At 42.1% G+C, this 19920-nt stretch overlaps 1 protein-coding gene across 1 annotated transcript in view; it reads left to right on the forward strand.

The window, feature by feature from the left end:
- Positions 1 to 19920, forward strand: part of LOC104278231 (focal adhesion kinase 1-like) — a gene marked incomplete at its 3' end in the record, with an annotated part of 75961 nt that overhangs the window by 27824 nt on the left and 28217 nt on the right. Inside the window, exons 3-4 of the mRNA XM_009875142.1 lie at positions 285 to 451; positions 9094 to 9181. Coding sequence (XP_009873444.1) covers positions 285 to 451; positions 9094 to 9181 — 255 coding nt within the window. The remainder of the gene's footprint in view (positions 1 to 284; positions 452 to 9093; positions 9182 to 19920) is intronic.

Here is a 19920-nt window from a genome sequence, read left to right on the forward strand (position 1 = left end):
AGTGGCTTAATTCTGATAAGGTGCAAGGAAACGTATTTACTGACATTTTGGGAAGCCACATTGGTAGAATTTGAGAAATTGTAAATGGCTGTTGGAAGAAGAGGCTTAAAACTAAACATATTTAATATTCTTAATAAAGATGGTGTCTGATTTATTGCTTGGTATTTTGTATAGGCTATGACAAGGTTATATTTTAAAGCCTTACTGTGGAACTTTTTTTTTTTAAAAAAAGTATATTTATTGCATTTTACAGCTTGTAAGAAGTGTATGTTTCTCTGTTTTAGGGCATAATTCAGAAGATTGTGGACAGTCAGAAAGTGAAAAACGTGGCCTGCTATGGATTACGACTCAGTCATCTGCAGTCTGAGGAGGTTCACTGGCTGCACCTGGACATGGGGGTGTCCAACGTGAGAGAGAAATTTGAACTAGCCCACCCTCCAGAAGAATGGAAGTAAGAGTACAAGTGTGCCTTGTGTCTAAATCGAGTCGTATAAGTCTGTCTGTTCTGTCTTAAGCTACTTTATGTTGGTTTACTAAGGCAGATCCTCTTGTGGTGGAATAAGAAGGGAAAAAACAACAAACCAGCCTTTTCAGAAAAAGCTCTGAGCGGTGTTTTGTTTCTTTTAAGGGGGTTTTGTTGTTGTAAGGGGTTTCCTGCAAACTGAAGAGAGCAGAAAAGCGAAACCTGGGATTTCAAGGAGGCCTGAAGTGGGGACAGAAACGTCTCAGTCATTTCTCCTGAAAATCTGCAGCTTGTGATATCTCAAGTGAACCAGCCCCATTTCAGATTTTAGAGGTTTGAGAACAGGAATGCTATTCCCGTTGGTGCTGTAAGGACACTGCGGCAGCTTTAAAAGGATATGTCTTGGCATTTAGATGAAACAAAAAGGTGTTTTTAAGTACTGGTTGTGTATGTGATTTCAAAAGACGAATAGATCAGTTTATCCCTCTGCAGTTGTAAAACTCTTTATAGAGTGATGAATTTAAGCCCCAGGCTGATGAATGACATCTGCCTTTCCTCTAACTGGCATCTTCAGATATTCTGGGAGCAATGAACAGTAGAAGGGTAATTGCAAAACTTGTGTTGGTTTTTTTTCCATAGCCTAGGTGCATTTGCTGAGATATTTTCATAATGCCAGGTACTTGGGTAAGAGAAGTGGCATGAGCTATACTCTCTTGAGATTTGAGTTTTCTTCACCTTTTTAGCGTGATACTGCATGCTCAGGAGAGAGCGTAGGCTGGAGAGGAAGAAGGGAAAGATTTTCCACTTTCCTGGTAGAAAGACAAGCAGAAACTAAAATTTGTTTGCAGAAAGACAGGACAGTCTGTTAGAGAAGGTGAGGGAGCTCAAACTTTTAAAATAACCTTTAAACCAAATATAGTACTAAACTTATGTGGGAATACCCCATACTGTGGGTATGAGGTCATTGCAGGGGTTTTGTGCATGTTTTCCTGTGGTTTATGTTCGTAACCACAATTTGTGCAGAAGTAGTTATTTTGAAGGCTACATGCGTATCTTCTGCACTATTATTGCGAATAGTCTGTACTTAATTTCTTGCCAATGGAGTTATATGCCAACCGGTGTCACAGCTGACCATCTTCAGTTTATAAATCCTCTTTAGGGGCCTCACTTCCACAAATGCAACAAACATAAATAAATGATGAACGATTAAAACTTAAGTTTCAGAAATGTTGCACAGTCTCTTCTGTGCACATTACGTTTTATTGTTTCTGGGGTGTGCGTCCATATTTTTCCTTCTGCACCTCACAAGAAATTTTTCATTGTAATACTGTGAGAGCACAGCTCAGGAAGAAGGGGATTCCTGAATCCTTTCCGCGATAGTCCTGTTGCATATAAGATGTGAATAATTTATGCTGCGTAAATTTGTCACGTAATGTACAAGTGTCAGTTCCAGTTTTCTCAAGCATCGCAATTTACATTGTACACGTCGCAGAACAAAGTTATCAGTTTTAAAATCAAAGGTGGGTGATTGTTTTGAAGTTTCTGGAAAGGAATTGTATGAAATCCTTACGAAAGAGCTATGATAAGATGTAAATTATTCAGTACCTTTCCAGAGTGTCATTTAATGTTTTATCAAATACATGCAGCCTGACATACCTTTTAAACCCATCGAGATTCTCTGTGCATAATCAAAATGCTGCTGTCATATTTGTAATACTGTAACATGGGGTGGTTAAGATCATATGACAGTACTTGTGAAAATATTTATATTACTAAAGTAGGAGAAGTCTTGGAATGGTTCTTGAATTAAAAGCTTCCGATAGCGTTAAATAAACAAGTAACTGCCTCGTGTTTTTTTTTTTTTTCCCCCTCCTTTTCTAATCATCTAAATTAAAACGACTGCATGTTCACAGTGTTCAGAAATTAGATCCCAGATGTTCTCCTGGACTAATCCAAATAGTAGAAGTTGCACTGGCTGTCAGTGGGTTCTACAGCAAAGCTACCAGAATAAAATCCATCTCATAGGATCATCCATTACCAGGTTGGAAGGGACCTCAAGGGTCATCTAGTCCAACCCTTTAAGGTAAAGAAATACAGTTTGAATGGGATGGCCCAGCACCCTGTGAAGCTGAACCTGTCTGTGCAGCTGCTCTTTGGGGCTCTGCTGTCTGTCATCCTGCAGAGGATGATGAGCCTGTGAAGGGGAGGAACAGGGCTATCGCTGTGCTTCACGGGACGGAGCTGGACTTAGGAAGAATAAATAACAGTGGACTTCAGGGCAAGGCCACCCACAATTCTGTCACTTCAGATTTTCTTCCCTCGTGCTATGGCAAACAGGGCAGGTGCAGGAGCACAGGCGGTTTAGCTTTGCCAGGCTGCCCGTGCACAACCTCAGTTGTGGCACGAAAGATGAACAGGAAATCGTTGCTTACCAGATGCCTTTTTTTCCCCCATCCTCACGTTTACTTTTATGTGGTACTGTGACCGTCTTGCTCTTAAAAGGTTTGTATTTTGCACAACAGAGTGAAGATTTGAACTATTGTGGCTTTTTTGTTCGTTTTAAATAAAAGTCAGTAAACCCCTCATCCTTTGTTTTCCTACAAAGAAAAAAGATTGGCACTAAGGGTCGGATAGAAACTTTTTCTTGACTATGCCTGTGTCTTCACTGTGCATTTGCTTTAAGAATGTACATACTAGTTAACTATCAAGCCAAATATCCTTTTTCCAATTTATTTTTTTCTCTGGCAAAGAGAATAGTTGCCTCCAGCGTCAGAAAGTTTCAAAGTGTCTAAATCATGGTGCCAGAAATGATCAAAGTTACAATTATTGCAACTGTTGGCTTATTTGTTTGTACCATTCTGGGGTCTGCTGTGTTTCACATCACGTTGGGGATACTGTCTTATTTCTTTGACTTATGCCAGATTTAGCCCTAAAGAAGCTTTGCAGAATGTTAAGTCTGTGCAACTGCTTTTCAATAACTGCACTCTTCCAAGCACAGTCCGAGAGGTTTTTTTGTTACTGAATTCCAGTACCACGGCTGCTGTTAGGTTTATCTTACAGTAGCATAAATTGTTACCTGCCCCTTAAACATTCGCTTGTACAAAGGCCGGTGCATCCCTGCGTGCAAGGTGATTGCACTCGGGGCAGTCCCAAGCACACACACGGGCTGGGTGACGAGGGGACTGAGAGCAGCCCTGCAGAGAAGGACTTGGGGGTGCTGGGTGATGAAGTGCTTGATGTGAGCCGGCAACGTGCGCTGGTAGCTCCAAAAGCCAGTCTTGTCCTGGGCTGCATCCAAAGCAGCGGGGCCAGCAGGGCGAGAGAGGTGATTTTGCCCCTCTGCTCTGCTCTGGTGAGACCTCACCTGGAGCTCTGTGTCCAGCTCTGGGGCCCCCAACACAAGAGGGACGTGGACCTGTTGGAGCCGGTCTGGAGGAGGCCCCGAAGGTGATCAGGGGGCTGGAGCACCTCTGCTGTGAGGACAGGCTGAGAGAGTTGGGGTTGTTCAACCTGGAGAAGAGAAGGCTCCAGGGAGACCTTACAGCAGCCAGCCAGAACCTGAAGGGGCTACACAGGAGCTGGGGAGGGACTTTTTATAATGGCACGGGGAGATGGTTTTAAACAAGAGCAGGGTAGATTTAGATTAGACATTAGGAAGAAGTTCTTTACCCTGGAGGTGGTGAGGTGCTGACACAGGTTGCCCGGAGAAGTTGTTGAAGCCCCCTCCCTGGAAGTGCCCAAGGCCAGGCTGGATGGGGCTTTGAGCAACCTGGACTAGTGGGTGCTGTCCCTGCCCATGGCAGTGGGGTTGGAACAAGATGATCTTCACGGTCCCCTCCAACCTCAGCCATTCTATGATCCCAGATGGCAAGTGAAATAAAAACAAACATCCCAGGACCTTGTAATGGGAAGGCAATAAAGACTGTAGTGGTTTTGTTTGCTTCAGGTTTCCTCTTCGTATTTATTTTAGCAAGCCATGTGATAAACTCCCTTTTTAATGATGAAATTATTCTTTGCTGGTTGTATTGTTATTTCGATGATTGATTGTTTCCAAGGGTGCAAGGAAGAAAGGTGGAAGAGCCGTCCTCTCTTAACATTCGTCTTACCTCTGTACAGCTGGGTGAACTAGAGTTAGCAAGAGGCAAGATGTTTAAATAACATCAACCCTCGTAATTTTTTATAATACTAAGCATTAAAGAGGAGTCACAGAAACTATCTTTTGTGTCTCTAAAAAATGGTACGTGCCAGAGCACTCTTTTGTTTCCTGGTGTTCTTTGCCCCCTGAAGGAAGTATCAAGAGATTCAAGTAACAAATTATATGACTTGGAACACCCAATGTTCCCCACAGGGCACACACCTTCTGGTTCTTTTGTTAAGGCTTGTAGGTAAAGCAGGTCCTTGGAACCAGGTGACATTCATACTTTTTGTCTAACAGGTAGGAGACACCCCAAAGTAAGCCCCAGGGCTGTAGCAGTCCTGCACTATAAGTTTCGATAGTTGCAGCGCAGATGTCTCAGCACTGACACAAAGACAACTGCGGAATGATTTCATGAGCAGACCGAGTTGATCTAACAGCTCAGTACCTCTGCTCCGTAGTTGTTGTTCTCCCCTCTCTCACTTTCAGTCGTCCAGTTCTTTTCCTTTTCTTCTATGAGCCTTCATGCTTGTTTAATCCTTCAGAGAGGCGATTCAGCTCGTTAAACTCACACAAGGCTCCTCCTTTTTCTGCCTTTCTGGTTACTTTTCAGCTGACGTGAACTGAACTGGAACCTACTGGAAGCAACCTCTGTGCTTAGGGCTGGTGACATTATTTCTTTCACTGCCACAAAATGGGAAGAGATGAATCATCCTTACTTCTTTTATTCCACCGGCTGCCCAGGTAGTGCTTGTTGCTCAACGAGAAGCTCTTGGTTTTATCAGACCTAAGGGAAGCAGTCATCATCTGATGGTCAGAAAGCAGGCCCGGCTTGTGAGAAAGGGACTTGTCATCCTCCTCGCTTGGCTGTATTTCAAAGCCAGATTTAGAGGGTGTTGAAAATCAAGCCCATCCTTGCGTTGGCCTTGGGAAGCCAGCTGCTTCGTTCCCCCAGGCATAGTCAGAGAATGGGTTATAAATAGGTAATGAGGGTCACGCTCAGGGACTGTCCCAGCCAAGCTGTTTTGCCTTACCTGGTTTTCTCCTGAGATCCTGTTTCAAAAAGCGATGCTTCTCGTGGCTCCTCAGTTAAGAAGACAAATCCCCATAGAGATTGCTTTTCCTGTATTTTTTATTTATTTTAGTCCCAGACTGTAAGGGTGTTCTACGTGCTGGTCTAGATGAGGGTGACTGGGACAGTGTATATGTATACGCATTTCTTCAGGCCCGAATGGTCCTGATTTTTGGCTTGTAGGATGCCTGAAAAATAGGCAGAGAGGTGGTGTGGAGTGACTCCTAGTTAGTGTTTTTTCTTAGTACATTGGGAGACCAGGCAAAGGATTCTTTTTGTTTATATAGTGTGAAAATTCAACCCCATTTTCAGTATCCATTAGTAACTAAGGTGTCTGAAATGTATGCATTGATCGTAATATTTCTCTTCTAGGATTTAGCAGGTTCCTGGGGTCAGGTGCCTGATACCCCTGTGATGGGTTGACCTTTTTTGGCTGCCAGCTGCCCCCTGGCACCTTCTTTTCCTCCCTTTCATCAACAGGACAGAGGGAGAAAATAGGATGAGAAAGCTTGTGCATCAAGAGTAAAGGCAGATCACTTCACAAGGATGGTCACAGGCAAATCACACTCAAATTGGGGAAAACTGATGAAATTTATTGCAAATTAAAATAGATTTGGGTAGTGAGAAACAGACACAGACATGACAACATCTTCCAGCCTCTTTCTCATTCCCACCTTCCTGCCAGCACCTGGAGACCCGATACAGCTCCGTAGGGCGGTTACAGGTATTAACTTGATCCATTCTGCCTTGAAATCATTGAAAATGAAGCGTGGTATTCTCTCTTGTACACAACCTAAATATCTAGAGGTTGTTCAGGTGGAGCCGTAGCCTCGTGCCCGAGAAAAGTGGCTGCTGTTAGTTTGCAAGACCCTGAATTGCCCTTAACTGACTTCAGTGTCTGACTTAAAACTCTCTTGTGCCGTGGTAATACCTTCGAGTTGCACCTCACTTGCTGTGTATTTGCAAGTCCCTTCCAAAGATGTATTTTGTATTAATGTGCAGTGACCTGACAAAGTGCTGCTCCGATGGGCAAGGATGAAGCTGTGTTTTAATTAGTGAGAGGTACGGCAATACTGATAACGAGTTGGCTGGTCACCTTCAGGTGTTGGGGTCAGTCAGCTCTTGTTTGCTCAAAGGTTGTATCTTCACTTCTGATTACTCCTTTTCCTGCTCGCTGTTTCATGCAGCGAGGCTCGGAAGGTGATGTGGAAATAATCTGCTGCCCCGGAGAGGAATTAAAGTGGGAACAAATAAAGGATGAGGAGGGGATGGCAGGAGAAAATGCACACGGGAGACAGCGTGAAATCTGTACGGAAGGATTTCAGTGTTTTAATCTTAAATTGTAGAAAGGCAACTACAGTGCCTTTAAAATACCTTTTTAAAAAGTGCAAATCAGTAATTTGTTACACAGTTTTGTTCCCTGTCAGTCCCTGTAGTGGTGTTCGGCAGTAGGTTTGAGGGGTTACGGCAGAAGCAGACAGCAGGGCAGGCTCTGCCTTTTTGCCACTGGACACCGTGCTCGCACTGCTTGCTCTCCCCAGCACCTAATCACCTACAGGTTCGATTTGGCTTAGATCTAAAGTTTTAATGAATAATTAGATATCTGCTATGTATGTAAATGCCGGTCAGCAATACAAGGTGCTGTGTGCCTTCTCAATTAGAATAATTTTTGAGAATTTGTCGTAACTCTGAATCTTTTATTTATTCCTGTCTGTCCCATTCCATTCTGGAATGGTTTGAGTTTGAAAGGACCTTTAGGGATTATCTTGTCCTACGCTCCTGTCACAGTCAGGGTCACCTTGCACTGACCAGGTTGCTCAAAGCCCCGTCCAACCTGGCCTTGAACGCTTCGGGGATGAGACGTCCACAGCTTCTCTGGGCAACCTGTGCCAGTGTCTCACCAGCCTCGTAGTGAAGAACATCCTCCTCACATCTCATCTCAGTCTGCCCTCTTCCAGGTCTTCTGCACCTCTCTAGTGTACCCCACAGTCTGAAGACTCTTTAGTTTAAGATCATGTTCTCTGTGTGCAGGGAGGCTGAGGGTTTGTTTTCCTTTATGAAATAAACTTGCCGTGCTATGAAAAAACAAACTTGCTGTGCTGTGAAAAAACATCCTTCTAAATATTCCTAATTAGTATACTCTGTGTGTGTGCACGTGTTTTCCTTATTTTTTGTGATTTCTAACAGGATAAAGCATTTTCATTGATTTCAAAGCAAATAGCAAGGCTGCAAGTTCTGTTTGCAGTGGAATCCTAAGCAGCAGTATGTCTAGTAACTTTTTGTCAAACCCTCGTATAAATCTTGGTTACAGGCAGCCAGATCACTTGCTGAAAAGTTCTTGTCAAGACTGAAATATTGCAATATTTGTTCTTGCCGTCATGAGATTGTTAACTATACTTATTTTGAGGAAGGGCTGTAAGGAGTTTTATACTCAGAATATGCTGTATTGGCTTACCCGTAGGATGAGGACATTTACTATCAGAAATTCATTGCAGGGAATGTGTTAGAGGAGGAAGCGAGCAGTGTGTCTCAAACAATGTGGGTTATTAATGCAGGACAAGCAAGAATACAAATGTGGTGTAAGTCATGGATCAAGGCTAATTCTCAATCTCCCTTATTCTGTGGTATGTACTTGAAAAATGCTTGAAAAATACGACTGTCATGTTGAAAACTGGTTCATTTAGCTTTGGCTTGGGTCCCGAGGATGAGTAAGGAAGCAGGAGACCTTTTTACGGAGAAATCCCTTCAAAACCTGTGGAAGAGTGCAGAGGTGAGCATCACAGCACGTGATCAGAGAAGGAGCGGAGTTGGGTTCCTTGAGTAAGCCCTTGTTCTTGCCTGTGGGCTGGGGCAGCCTGGGCAGTACCACTGGTCGCCACTCTTCCTTGAAGCACTGGGGTGTGTGTTAAAGTGCTTGTGATAACCAGAGATAAAAGCTTTTGCCAGGAGGTCGTGCCAGGGCTTACGGCAGCTCGTCTGCTGTCATCACTTCACCGGGCTCACCCTTCGCCTGGAGCTGGAGCCGAGAGATTTTCTGCTCCCCGACTTGGTGCCCCAGTCCTCCCGGGAGCTTTGGGAAGGAGCAGGGTTTCACCTTTGGTTCTATTACAAAGGTCCTTTGTAAACATCTTTATGGAACGGGATGTGGTCTAGTCGAGGGCTTGGCAGTGTTGGGTTAATCGTCGGACTCGATGATCTTCAGGATCTTTTCCAAGCTGGGCAGTTCTGTGGTTCTGTGAAATGTCAGGTACTACGTTCCAGTTCAGTTCTCCGAGTAGTCAGAAGAGGAACTTTTCCCTTAGTTTTCTGAGTTTGTTTTGGTTTTGTCTTTATTTTTAAGAGTGTTTGAAGAAATCTTTTATTTGAGGGGAAAACCTGGTTATTCGTTTTATCTCAGCAGTATTTCTTCTGTTTGCTTTTCAGATATGAATTAAGAATTCGATATTTACCAAAAGGATTCCTAAACCAGTTCACTGAGGACAAACCAACTCTAAATTTTTTCTATCAGCAGGTATGTTCAGTTCTACTACTTATTCTTTTACTGAATTTGGAAAATTCTGGATTTACTTATACAGATAACACAGTACTGCAGAAACAGAAGTTGGTAAAATTTAAGATTGCATATATAAAGCAGAAAGGGCATGAAGGCCGTGGTGTCTTTCTTCTTGAGAGGTGGTGAGGAATATTTTCAAAAGATAAGGTAATTCTGCACATCTTGTCTTAACTCAGCTGAAGTTTAATGTTCTTCAGCTGGCTGCTTACAGTTATTTCACACTTGATTAAATTGCTGAATTTCTTTGATTTTGCAAGTACAAATAAGTGGGTAACTTCACTACAACCATGGAACATTTTTTCCACTCTTGATTTGAGTATCTCTTGGTTAGTAACACTGCATAATAGTAAAAGTTTGTATAAATCAAGCACCTAAATTTTATTCCCTTCGGTAGGTGAATAAGCTTGTAGACTGGCAAGCTCAAAGTAAAACTTCATGAGGATATCTTTCAGAGGAGTCTGGACTATGATGGTTATAGTATCCTCTGAATTTAAAAATTCTTGCATCTGTGAAAATTCACACATCAAGTTAGTTATTGACTACGTGTTCGGTGGGTTTTTTCCGGTGTTGGGGGTATGTTGTCTGTGTTAATGCAATGAAATATTGTTAGTGCTGAACAAACAGTTTCTGTTACTAATGGTGACAAGTTGGGGAACCAGATATGTTTTTATGTCATAATTTTAGGCCAGTCTTTATATTGCTACCTGGAGGATTAGTTTTAATCTGGATTATTGAAAGGAGTAATTTTACGGAGTATTGTCATGATAGAGGTGGAGTAAGGTAGGAATGAGGGGCAAGGGGAGAGGGCTTGTGAGGTCACCTGAAGTGGCACAGCTCGAGAACTACACCGTGAAAGCTCTCGAGTTTTGTTTTGAGATAGGATTTTTTAATTATTTTTTTTCCACGATGCATTTTGTTGTGTCATGGAAACAACAATGAAGTTCTAAAAATGTTACTCAGTCCACAGAGGCCTCTACCAAGGAAAAGTGTTGCCATGGACTGCTCTTCTCGTTGTGTTGCCACATTCAAAAATACCTTGATCTTAAGTTGCTTGCTTGGGGCACGCTGTGATTCTTGAGCAACATCCCCCAAAATCAGGATATAACAGGAGCTGGTCCAAAATGTGGCACTCTTCTGCCCTTGTGTTTGCAGTTGAGGAACCAGGGAACGGTAATTCTGATTAAGTTCGAAAAAGAGGAGAATGTAACTCTCCCATCTGTCCAATACTTCACTTGAAAGCAGAACATAGAATTAACATGCAACATGCTCATACTCATTTCTTAAATATTTTCAGTCCTTTTTTTGTACACACACATTTCTGCGGTAGTCAAATGACCTTTTTTTATTCTAAGTGTGTGATGAAATTTTTGTATAAATACATGGTGGAGTTGACTTCTGAGAAGACAATTCTAGTGCAGTACTTACCTGGATTTAACATTCTGGTTTAACTGATTTGTGTGGTGATATGCTTGTTTCAGCCTGAAAATGTCTGGATTTTTGGCAAATTTTTATTGCTTCAGGGATTCCTCTAGAATAAACAAAATCATGTTCCTTTTTACTTTAGCCGCAAGTGACTTTCTTCATGCTGGCTTTAAATGTAGGAGATTTGTGTTTGCCACGATGTGAAAGTGGGTGATGAGCTCCAAAGTAATTTCCTGAACTCGGCAGCTGGGAAAGCTGCATCATCCTCTCACTTGTACTTCAAACTATTTCTTCCTACAAGGAATATAAAATTCCAGAGGAATATTTTTAGCATTTTCTGAGAACCGTATTTCTACTAAGCTTGAGGATATCGTTAAACAGGGACAATGGCTCAGAATAGCAAGAAGGTTTATGAAGGTTGTCGAAGACAATGGCTGCGTGTATCTGGTGATGTCCTGAATCCCAGTTCTGTTCTAAAATGAAAGTCAGAGATTCTTGTCTCCTTGCTCCACACACCGTACCATTTTTTTTTCTCTTCAAAATCTACCGTTCTTTGTTCTGGGGTGCTGCAAGGTATCTGGGTCTCCACTGGCGTGGAAATGAGGTGCACAACTTTCCAGAGCTGTCCTTCTCCATCGATGATTCTGTTTTGCTCCATAAATCTCACTTGGCCTCTTGAATAAATGAGGACAATTACTTTTATCTGAGAACGTGTTCATGTCGGAAAAGAGGGCAGGAAAAGAATTTGAGCGGTAACACCTCATCATAAAACAGATCAACAACAGAGGGGCACGTGGAGAAACAAAGAAAGATGATTTTTTGCATTCTATTCCTCTCTCATTGTCACACTACATCATTTTAACATCCCTTTTTGCTAACCCCAGCTCTCAGGGAGACCTGTGGTGTTGTATATAGGCAAGAACAACAAAACGTACCAAAATCACAGATGCATGTGTGGGTATCTTGAAGTTTCTGCACAGAAATGACAGTTAGAGGTAATAATTGTAGGACCTGGTTACAGAGTTAAAAAAATAAAATCCCACACAGTAACACTTTCATAATCAAATTGACTCTTGTCGATGTAAAAGTCAAATACACGGACTGTGCGTGTTTTATAGGTGAAAAACAGATTCTGAGGATCAGATGCTGTCTGTGACAAAACCTTTTGAAGATGAGGCTGAGAACCTATTACTAACTTGGTACATCCAAACACGTTATCCGACTTACTAAAAATGTGCAACATCAAATTAAAAAGTTCAGGGAGAGGGAAAAGAAATACGGTGACTTCTGTCACCCTTGAATTGCCCGTGGATTTTAGAAAAGAATAATTATTTTCTTGAGTTTGGGTTGCAGAGCAGTATTGTTGACAAAGAAGCTTGAAAGTTTTGAGTAAGAGACTGGATCCTTAAGTGATCTTCCAGAAAAAAAGTTTGTAAAGATAATCAAATGTTACCTTAATTGCTGTCAACAGACACAGTTTATTCATGCAAATTATCGGGCTGTTGACTGAAAACTGGCACAGTTTGTAACTTCACAGGCCGACTACTCCCGTTCACTTCAGCGAGCGCATTGCCCTGTATAAATTGCCAAAACATTTAAGTCTTATCAACTTGGACTTCCAATATGTGAAATCTTTTTTTTTTCCGTCTTCCTGCCTTAATTTTGACTATAAGGATGCTGTGACCTTTCTTTCTTTTGGATATTCTTTGTTTCCAGTAGCCTTGAACAACTGGCGAAGCCGGGACCAGAGCTGGTGCTGGCCGTGCAGCCGTTGGCGGTCGGTGGCCGTCGTGCTGCCAGCTGCGGTGGGCGTAAGCTGCTCTAATTTGGAGTGTGAGAGCGGGGCACTTAATGAGACTGCTCGGGAGCGGGCCCCTCGTTTGCAATCTGTACAGCAAAGGATTAAAATTTGGGGCGGGGGAGACCACGGAACCTGTTTGTAACCTCAGAATTAGGCACACGGATAGCGATGCCGTGCGGTTTGTCGAAGAAACTTTGGCTTTGGGACTTGGGATGGGATAGAGTTTGATGCTGAGGCCTCTCCTCTTGCCTGGAGTTGTTGTGTGTTCGAGATGTCATTTTGTATCTCAGTTGAGAGCTCTGATCAACAGACTGAAGCTAGAATTGTGTCTTTTAATTGTATATTTCTGCTGATCTGTTTGGAAGGAGTCCGAGGTAGTGGATGACAGGTCTTCAGAGGCGTCTTCTCTTTTTTTTTTTCCATTAAGTAAAGCATTTAGGTGGTGATATTGCATTGACCATGTTATTCCCCTGTGACCAACTGCTTACAATTTCAGCTGAATTAGGCAAATTGGATCCCGCCCAGTGCTGTTTGAATTGTGAGGTTCAAGTTTTAAAAAAAAACCATGGGGAGATGCCAGGTTTATGGTTGCCTGCACAGTTGGCAGACGCTTGCTGTGCCAGCCCTCAGATGTGTCCCTTTGTGTTGGGTACCCAAATCTGAACCAAAGTGAACTCTGACTCCACCCCCGAAACCTCATGCGAGGAACAGAGGATTGCTGAGTAAAAATACTGTAGGTTAATTTTTTATCTGTAAGTAGTTCCCTTTACTTTTTTTTTCCCTCAGTTGACTCTTTTGTAAATCTTGAAAGACTAAAAGATACCTGCCTTTTTGTATCAATTCTTACCGTTTTTCAAGAAAACTTCAGAAGAAAACAAGGACAAAGGGACAAGAGGAGAATTAAAAACCGGAGTTTTTTCAGTAATGAAAATCAGACTTCACATTTTTCTTGTGCTGTTCAGGAGCATTTCCAGTCGCTTTAAATAAGTGGATGAAATTCACTGCAAGTATCTTCCTTTCCCTATTTTCCAATGACATGGCTGTTGGGAGGCAGAAATAAAGGAGGGCAGGCTTCTCTCTTGCTTTAATAGCTGAATGAGGAATGAAAGCCATATTTCACATCAAGATAGAAAACAGCTTTTTAAAACATTCATATAATGAGAAGCAGACGTAAGCTACTTGAATTGCCTTCCTTTTATTGTGGAACAAGAGCCTGCACACAATTTATCCTTGAATAACATGTTAGCCTCCAGTAATTGGAGATGGTTTATCCTGTGATGAAAAGGGAGCAAGCATCTGTAGGAGACTGGGGGCGAAACCAGCTCTTGGGCATCAGCTGTTCCATTGTTGTTGTCCTTGTGCTTTGCACAGAGTACTTTTTTCAAAGTAACTTTTTGGGTGGGTTGTGTTGGTTTTTTTTGAAGAACAAGACAAAAGATTGGGTTTGTCAGCGTCGAATTACTCTCTGCCTTGCCTCGTTTAACCTGCAGTGTGGAGCAGCCCAGGAGGTTGATGTAATAAAGTAGAGTAGATAAAATAAAGTATGAGACCAGAGGGCTGGACTGTGGTTTGAATGTGTTTTTGAAAATGTGATACACAAGAGGAGTTGCAAGCCAAGAGAGGATGATCTCAAAGTTAAGGCTGGGAAGTGACGTTCTGCAAAAAAATGAGCCGAGATCTGTGCCCTGGGGATTGTGTGTGTCGCCAGACTAGAACAGTGCAGGGTCATTTTCATGTTTTTAAAAAGAAAAGAAAAAAGTTCTTCTTCTTTTTTTTTTCCCCTTTTAAAAAAAGGAGGAAGGGGGAAGCAAATTCTCTAAAGAAAGAGGAGGCAAAGTTTGTTGTGGACGAGGGGCGCTTTTTTTTGCTCTGTCTCTGTAGTTCCTGAAAGGTGATGTTAGCACTTAAAATGTATTTCCCGAAATGGAAATTCTCTTTTATATAGTGGCAGGTAAATGCATCATGCAAATTAAATTATTTTTATAACACTATCCCTCAACATGTAGAAAACTGTACACCCGGGCAGTTACTGTAATAACTTAGATGATGAAAGTTTCATAAGGCTTAGGTGCATGAGATATAATTTGAAGTACAGGCTGGGAATTAGACTCTTTAACCTAATTAAATAACAAGGTCTTTTATACCCTAATAAAAATAGGAGACCTGAAACAGATGACTTTGACGGGAAGAGCTTTGAAGTGAATCAAGGACATAGGGAGAGAAGGTGGCATTGTTCCTGATATGAGCAGCCTGAAAAAAATAAACCAAAAAAAGATCTATCAGCAAGAGTTCATGGTTGACACATAAACTGTGCCCTAAAGGCAAGCGGTAATAAATGTAAGAATTGCAACGGCTTAAGAAAAGTATTTTTAAAATATTTTGGTTTAAAATAATAAAGATATAAACTGAACTGAACATCACCTGTCTTCTCCTTACAGCTTATAAAAGTGAGATACCCTTTACGAGGATTAGTTTATTGAAATTGCTGGTATTCACATCTTCTCATAAAGTACTCTTGTAAACATTGATTTACACTCTCAAAACTGTGCTCACTTTCTTGTTGTAGATCTTGCTGGTTTTCCCATTGTGTAGCTACTTTGGTCTCTTCCAAATGTTCTGTCGAATGCCTGCTTTCTGTTAGCAGGGCTGTACGAGAGGAATGTAAAACATCCTTGTATTCTTAAATACCTCTTAAATGGCAGCCCAGCTCAGTCCAAAGAAAAATGGGTGCTTTGATTTAAAATTTCCGCCTGTCGACGGGAAGGGTGAAAATAGTGCTTGTGGGCTTCCTCGCAGTCATCTGTGAATTACTCTTAATTCAAAACTGTAAATGTAAAATGCTCAGACAGGTTTCTGCGTACTGACGCGAGGATGTGTTTTTGGTGGTAATCTTGAAGAAGAGCTATTAGGGTGTGTGTAACATCAGATTAAAAAAAAAAAAAAAAGTTGGTAAACTTTGATGCTTGGACTCCTTTCTTCTGGAAAAGCAAAATTTCTGTGTCAGCGAGGAGAAGTATAAAAGGAGGTGTTAGCAAGGCGTGTTTAGTAGGTTGAGTACTATATGGCTCCCAGGAGTAAAGTCCTACTTTATGGCCGCTGTGAGAGGCTGCAGTGTGCGTTGCAGGGACAGCTGGAGATCAGCCCACGCGGACAGAAGGGATCATTTTTAGCCATTCTGACCCTAACAATGCCTCATCAGAAGTTGTTTCCCCCCTCCCATCTCTAATGCCCTTATTATTAACAGAAGAGCTTTCAAAATTAGTTAGAGATGTCAAAGATCACCTCTAGATAATACAGAGACTGCGACCTTGGAAGGCGAAGAGGAGGAGGAGCGGAGGGCAGATGGCAAATGAGTGTTATCTTGATACCAAATCTCTGCTTTTTACTCCGCTAGAAGAGGCCAAAGCCTTAATTTTCCCTAATGTAGACTTATCTTACCATAGTAAGTCTGATATTATTAAATGGGTACACAGGGGTGGAAACACATATGTTCTTCCCTCCTGTGCAGATTTGAAAAACTACCATTATGATCATTAAGGTGGCTCCTAAAAATCCTGATGACATTAAAAGCACGCTTCGGGCTTTTGTGCATATGGTCCTTCATTCAAAGCAGATGAGGCACAAATCTTTGTGGGTTAATTTTTTGTGTAAGATTTCTGAAGCTGCAGTAACGTGGGTTAGGACCCGTCCTTCCAAGCTGATCAGTCTGATTCTGCAGTGAAGAAAATTCAGGTGTCCTATGGGAACCGAGGGCGGACTCCGCTGTGAAAAGATTGAGGAACCGGCTCATTTTGCACTTTGGTCATTACAGATACAAGCAGTTATACTGGATGACAGTTCCATGTTCATCCAGTGATGTATCTGACCCGGGGTGTGCTGCAGCATTTCTGCCGTGCGTTCAACGCTATGAGATTACGTGGAAACCACCGAAATATTTGAGATAAATGTGGCTGACGGGATGCCCTGGAAGAGCCCCGTCGTGGATCCTGGTGCACTTGCGTGTGGTATCTGCTGTAACGCGGAACAAACCACGGTCTGAACGCAGAGCAGTGTTGTTCGTTTTGTACGTGGAATTGTGGGGAAAGCAAACGAGGTGCAGGCTTCCGTGGTTGTCTTGGTCACGGAGGTGGTTGCTGAAAATCGGCTTTTTCTGATTGAACTATTCCAAACTTTCATGGATCAGCAGTTGGTAAATCACGGCAGAAATGTCACTGGGCTTCTGTAGCACCGCGGTGACCACAAGTGGGGTGTGTTGGTGTAAAACGACGACCCTGACAAGCAGTTTGTGGTGGCTGAGAGCAAGGTGTTGCATGAGAAAACCAAACACCAAAATACCTTCAGGTATTAGAAACCTGAGTGTTTTTAGACACCCCTGAAACGTTAAAAGGAAGAACTGTTAAAGAAATAATTACTGCAGATACAGGAAGGTTGTGTTTGTTAGCATAAAGGCCACTAACTAAGCACAAGTACGTCATTTCTGTATATGAAAAACAGCTAAAAATATCTGCATAGAACAACTGGATAAGGAGAAAATGATGGAATGCAAATCTTTGTTTTCCATGCTATGTTAAACTATTACAATTCTTATGCTACTTACTAAAGGGAGTACAGAAGATATTTTGTTTCTTTGTTTGCTAATCTAAATATATGTTGTGGTGATTTTTTTTTTTCCTGCACTTAACTTTTTAGGGGGTACTTAATCACTGAAGTACTGTTTAAATGGATTTTCTTTTTTTTTTTAATTTTAAAAAAAGAAAAAACAAAAAGGACTAAGCCATGTTAAGTAGGTCGTAGACACTGAAAGTGAAGCAAGAGAAATAGATTGCTTATTTTTAAACTGTCCTTATAAAAAATTGGAAATTCTCCTGTGGGAGATGTCTAGGTAACATTAAATGAGCTGGGAAAGCCAGTGTAGTGGCTAATTATTGGTATGTGCCCTTTTTGAGACATGATTTCATACCACTGTTGTTAAAGAATTTCCCCAGTAGTTAGTTTGAAAAGAAACCTCAACAGGAAGTCTGATAATTTTATGTAATATTTTCTAAGGATATAAACATTTTAACCCTAAAATATTTTTTTTCAGACGCAGCAGGTAGGTTTTTGTAAAGGCCTGAACTCCTGGAAAGCATTCGAAACTTAAGTTCAGAATGATTTTACTTTTTTTTCTTAATAAAGAAATTTAAATCCAGCTTTTATGAACCGCGCTGGCAAGATGGCTTGTCAGCCTGAGCGAGCGTTTTTCTGAAATGCTGCAGCTGCATAAAAAAATCATGTGCAGAAAAATGAAGCAGATGGCTTTTGAAAGTAGCAGCTGGTATATAAAATACGAGGCCTGTGATAGATTTCTTCTTCAATCATCTGTGCTAGCGCAGGGGCTACTCTCTAATTTCTCCATCCTCACAAACATGGGCTTTCCTCTGTCTCCAGCTTTTATTTTAGCTTAGACCAGCTGGGCTTTGCTAGCAGTTTATATAGCTAGGAAAGCGCCCGTTATTTCCGAGTAAAGTTTGAGAAGTTGCAAGTTACACGATCAGCAATTTGCTTATTGGAGTAAAAGAACATTAAAGGCTTGTCTTCCTTGTGGAAGAAGCTTATTAGTTTATGGTTCAGCGTTCACCTCCTTTCTTTTGTTGTGATTTAAGGGTGGCTTTGAACTCATAATGCTCAGAAGACCAGAGATAGAAGAAGAGATTTTTCTTCCATCTAACCAACGGAGAATAGTGACGAAAAAATATTTTTAAAATATTAGTAAGAACAGAAGTTAAATAGACAAGTGGGAGTTTTGCTGAATATCAGCACATTGATACGTCAGGGAATGCGTGGCATGGGGTTATGTTGGACTTTTAAATTCTTGTTTGTTTTAAATACTGCTGCCCTTCCTAAGCTGGCGTTCGTTGAACACGGGGAGTGTGTGATGGGGGGAGAGTGACAGTTCTGTTTCGCTTTTTGTTAGCACACTGAAAAGACTTTTTTTCCTACCTCTGAGAGGTGCATTTACATTTGACGTTCGTGTTTACCACGGGCCGCAAGACTGTTTGTAGCTGTTGTGACGAAGAAGTTGGCTACAGATGGGAAGCGCAGGTCATGCTGCAATTCTTACTCGCCAGCCTGTGAAGGAGCAAGTGCCTGCAGTTACTTCTTCTGACACTGACGTTGTACTAGTACTCATCTGGAAGCCTGAAGTAGTTTGCATTTCCATTATACCATGGTTAATGGAACTTAGACTAATCCTTCCCCTCCCAAAGCGTACACCTGCTTGACTGTAAATCTGATTTAAACTTGTTAGACCATTTAAAAAAAAAAATCTGAGGGAAAAAGGTGCTTAAAATCAGCACCACAGTTTGCAGCAAGAAATTGTTTTCTGTCTCTATTCTCCTTTAAACTGTTTTCTTATGTATATTTCTCTGCAAGTTCAGGTAAGCACGTTCTGCTAAAGTGGAAACAAATGTGTTGCAAGAAACAGGAGAAGCGTGGCCAGCAGATCAAGAGAGGGGATTCTCCCCCTTTACTCTGCTCTTTTGAGACCCCACCTCAAATATTGCGTCCAGTTCTGGTGTCCCCACAAGAGGGACGTGGATCTGTTGCAGCGTGTTCAGAGGAGGCCACAGAGATGATCCAGGGGCTGGAGCACCTCTGCTACGAGGACAGGCTGTGGGAGCTGGGACTGTTCATTCTTGAAAAGAGAAGACTTCGGGGGGAGCTAATAGCTGCCTTCCAATACCTGAAGGGAACCTACAGGAAGGCTGGGGAGGGATGTTTGACAAGAGTGTCCACTGATAGGACAAGGGGAAATGGGTTTAAGTTGAAGGAGAATAGATTTAGATTGGACCTTAGGAAGAAATTCTTCAGTCCGAGGGTGGCAAGTTGCCCATAGATGTTGTGTCTGCCCCCTCCCTGGAGATGTCCAAGGCCAGGTTGGACGGAGCCTTGAGTAGCCTGATCTAGCTGAGAGGCGTCCCTGCCCATGACAGGGAGGTTGGACTAGATGATCTCTAAGGTCCCTTCCAGCCTAGGCCGTTCTAGGATTCTATGAAACATAATCCAAAGTGATTCACTTATAATATTATGAGGTTTTGATTGTTATCAAATAAAAAGCGTATAGATTTTTAGCAGTGTAACCCTTGAATTCATAACCCTAATAAGTGTTTGCACTGGTAATCTTTATGCATTTTATTGCTAAAACATCATGATCATAAAGTGTTTGAGATGACTACAGGCTTCATATAGGGGTCGGTTAGCTCAGTGGGTCGAGCGTGGTGCTGACAGCAGTGACAACACTGAGGTCGCAGGTTCGATTCCCGCTCGGTCCCCATGTGTTGCCTGGTCTGGTCAAGAGGTGACGTCCCTGCCCATGACAGGGAGGTTGGATTAAATGGTCTCTAAGGTCCCTTCCAACCTAGGCCGTTCTATGATTCTGTGTTTCTTATGCCCTCAAAAGCATGTGGTCTCTAGCGTGTGGTGTCCCTGAAGTGAT

The sequence above is a fragment of the Apaloderma vittatum genome, unplaced genomic scaffold, assembly GCF_000703405.1.
Source record: "Apaloderma vittatum isolate BGI_N311 unplaced genomic scaffold, ASM70340v1 scaffold9528, whole genome shotgun sequence".
Lineage (NCBI taxonomy): Eukaryota > Metazoa > Chordata > Aves > Trogoniformes > Trogonidae > Apaloderma > Apaloderma vittatum.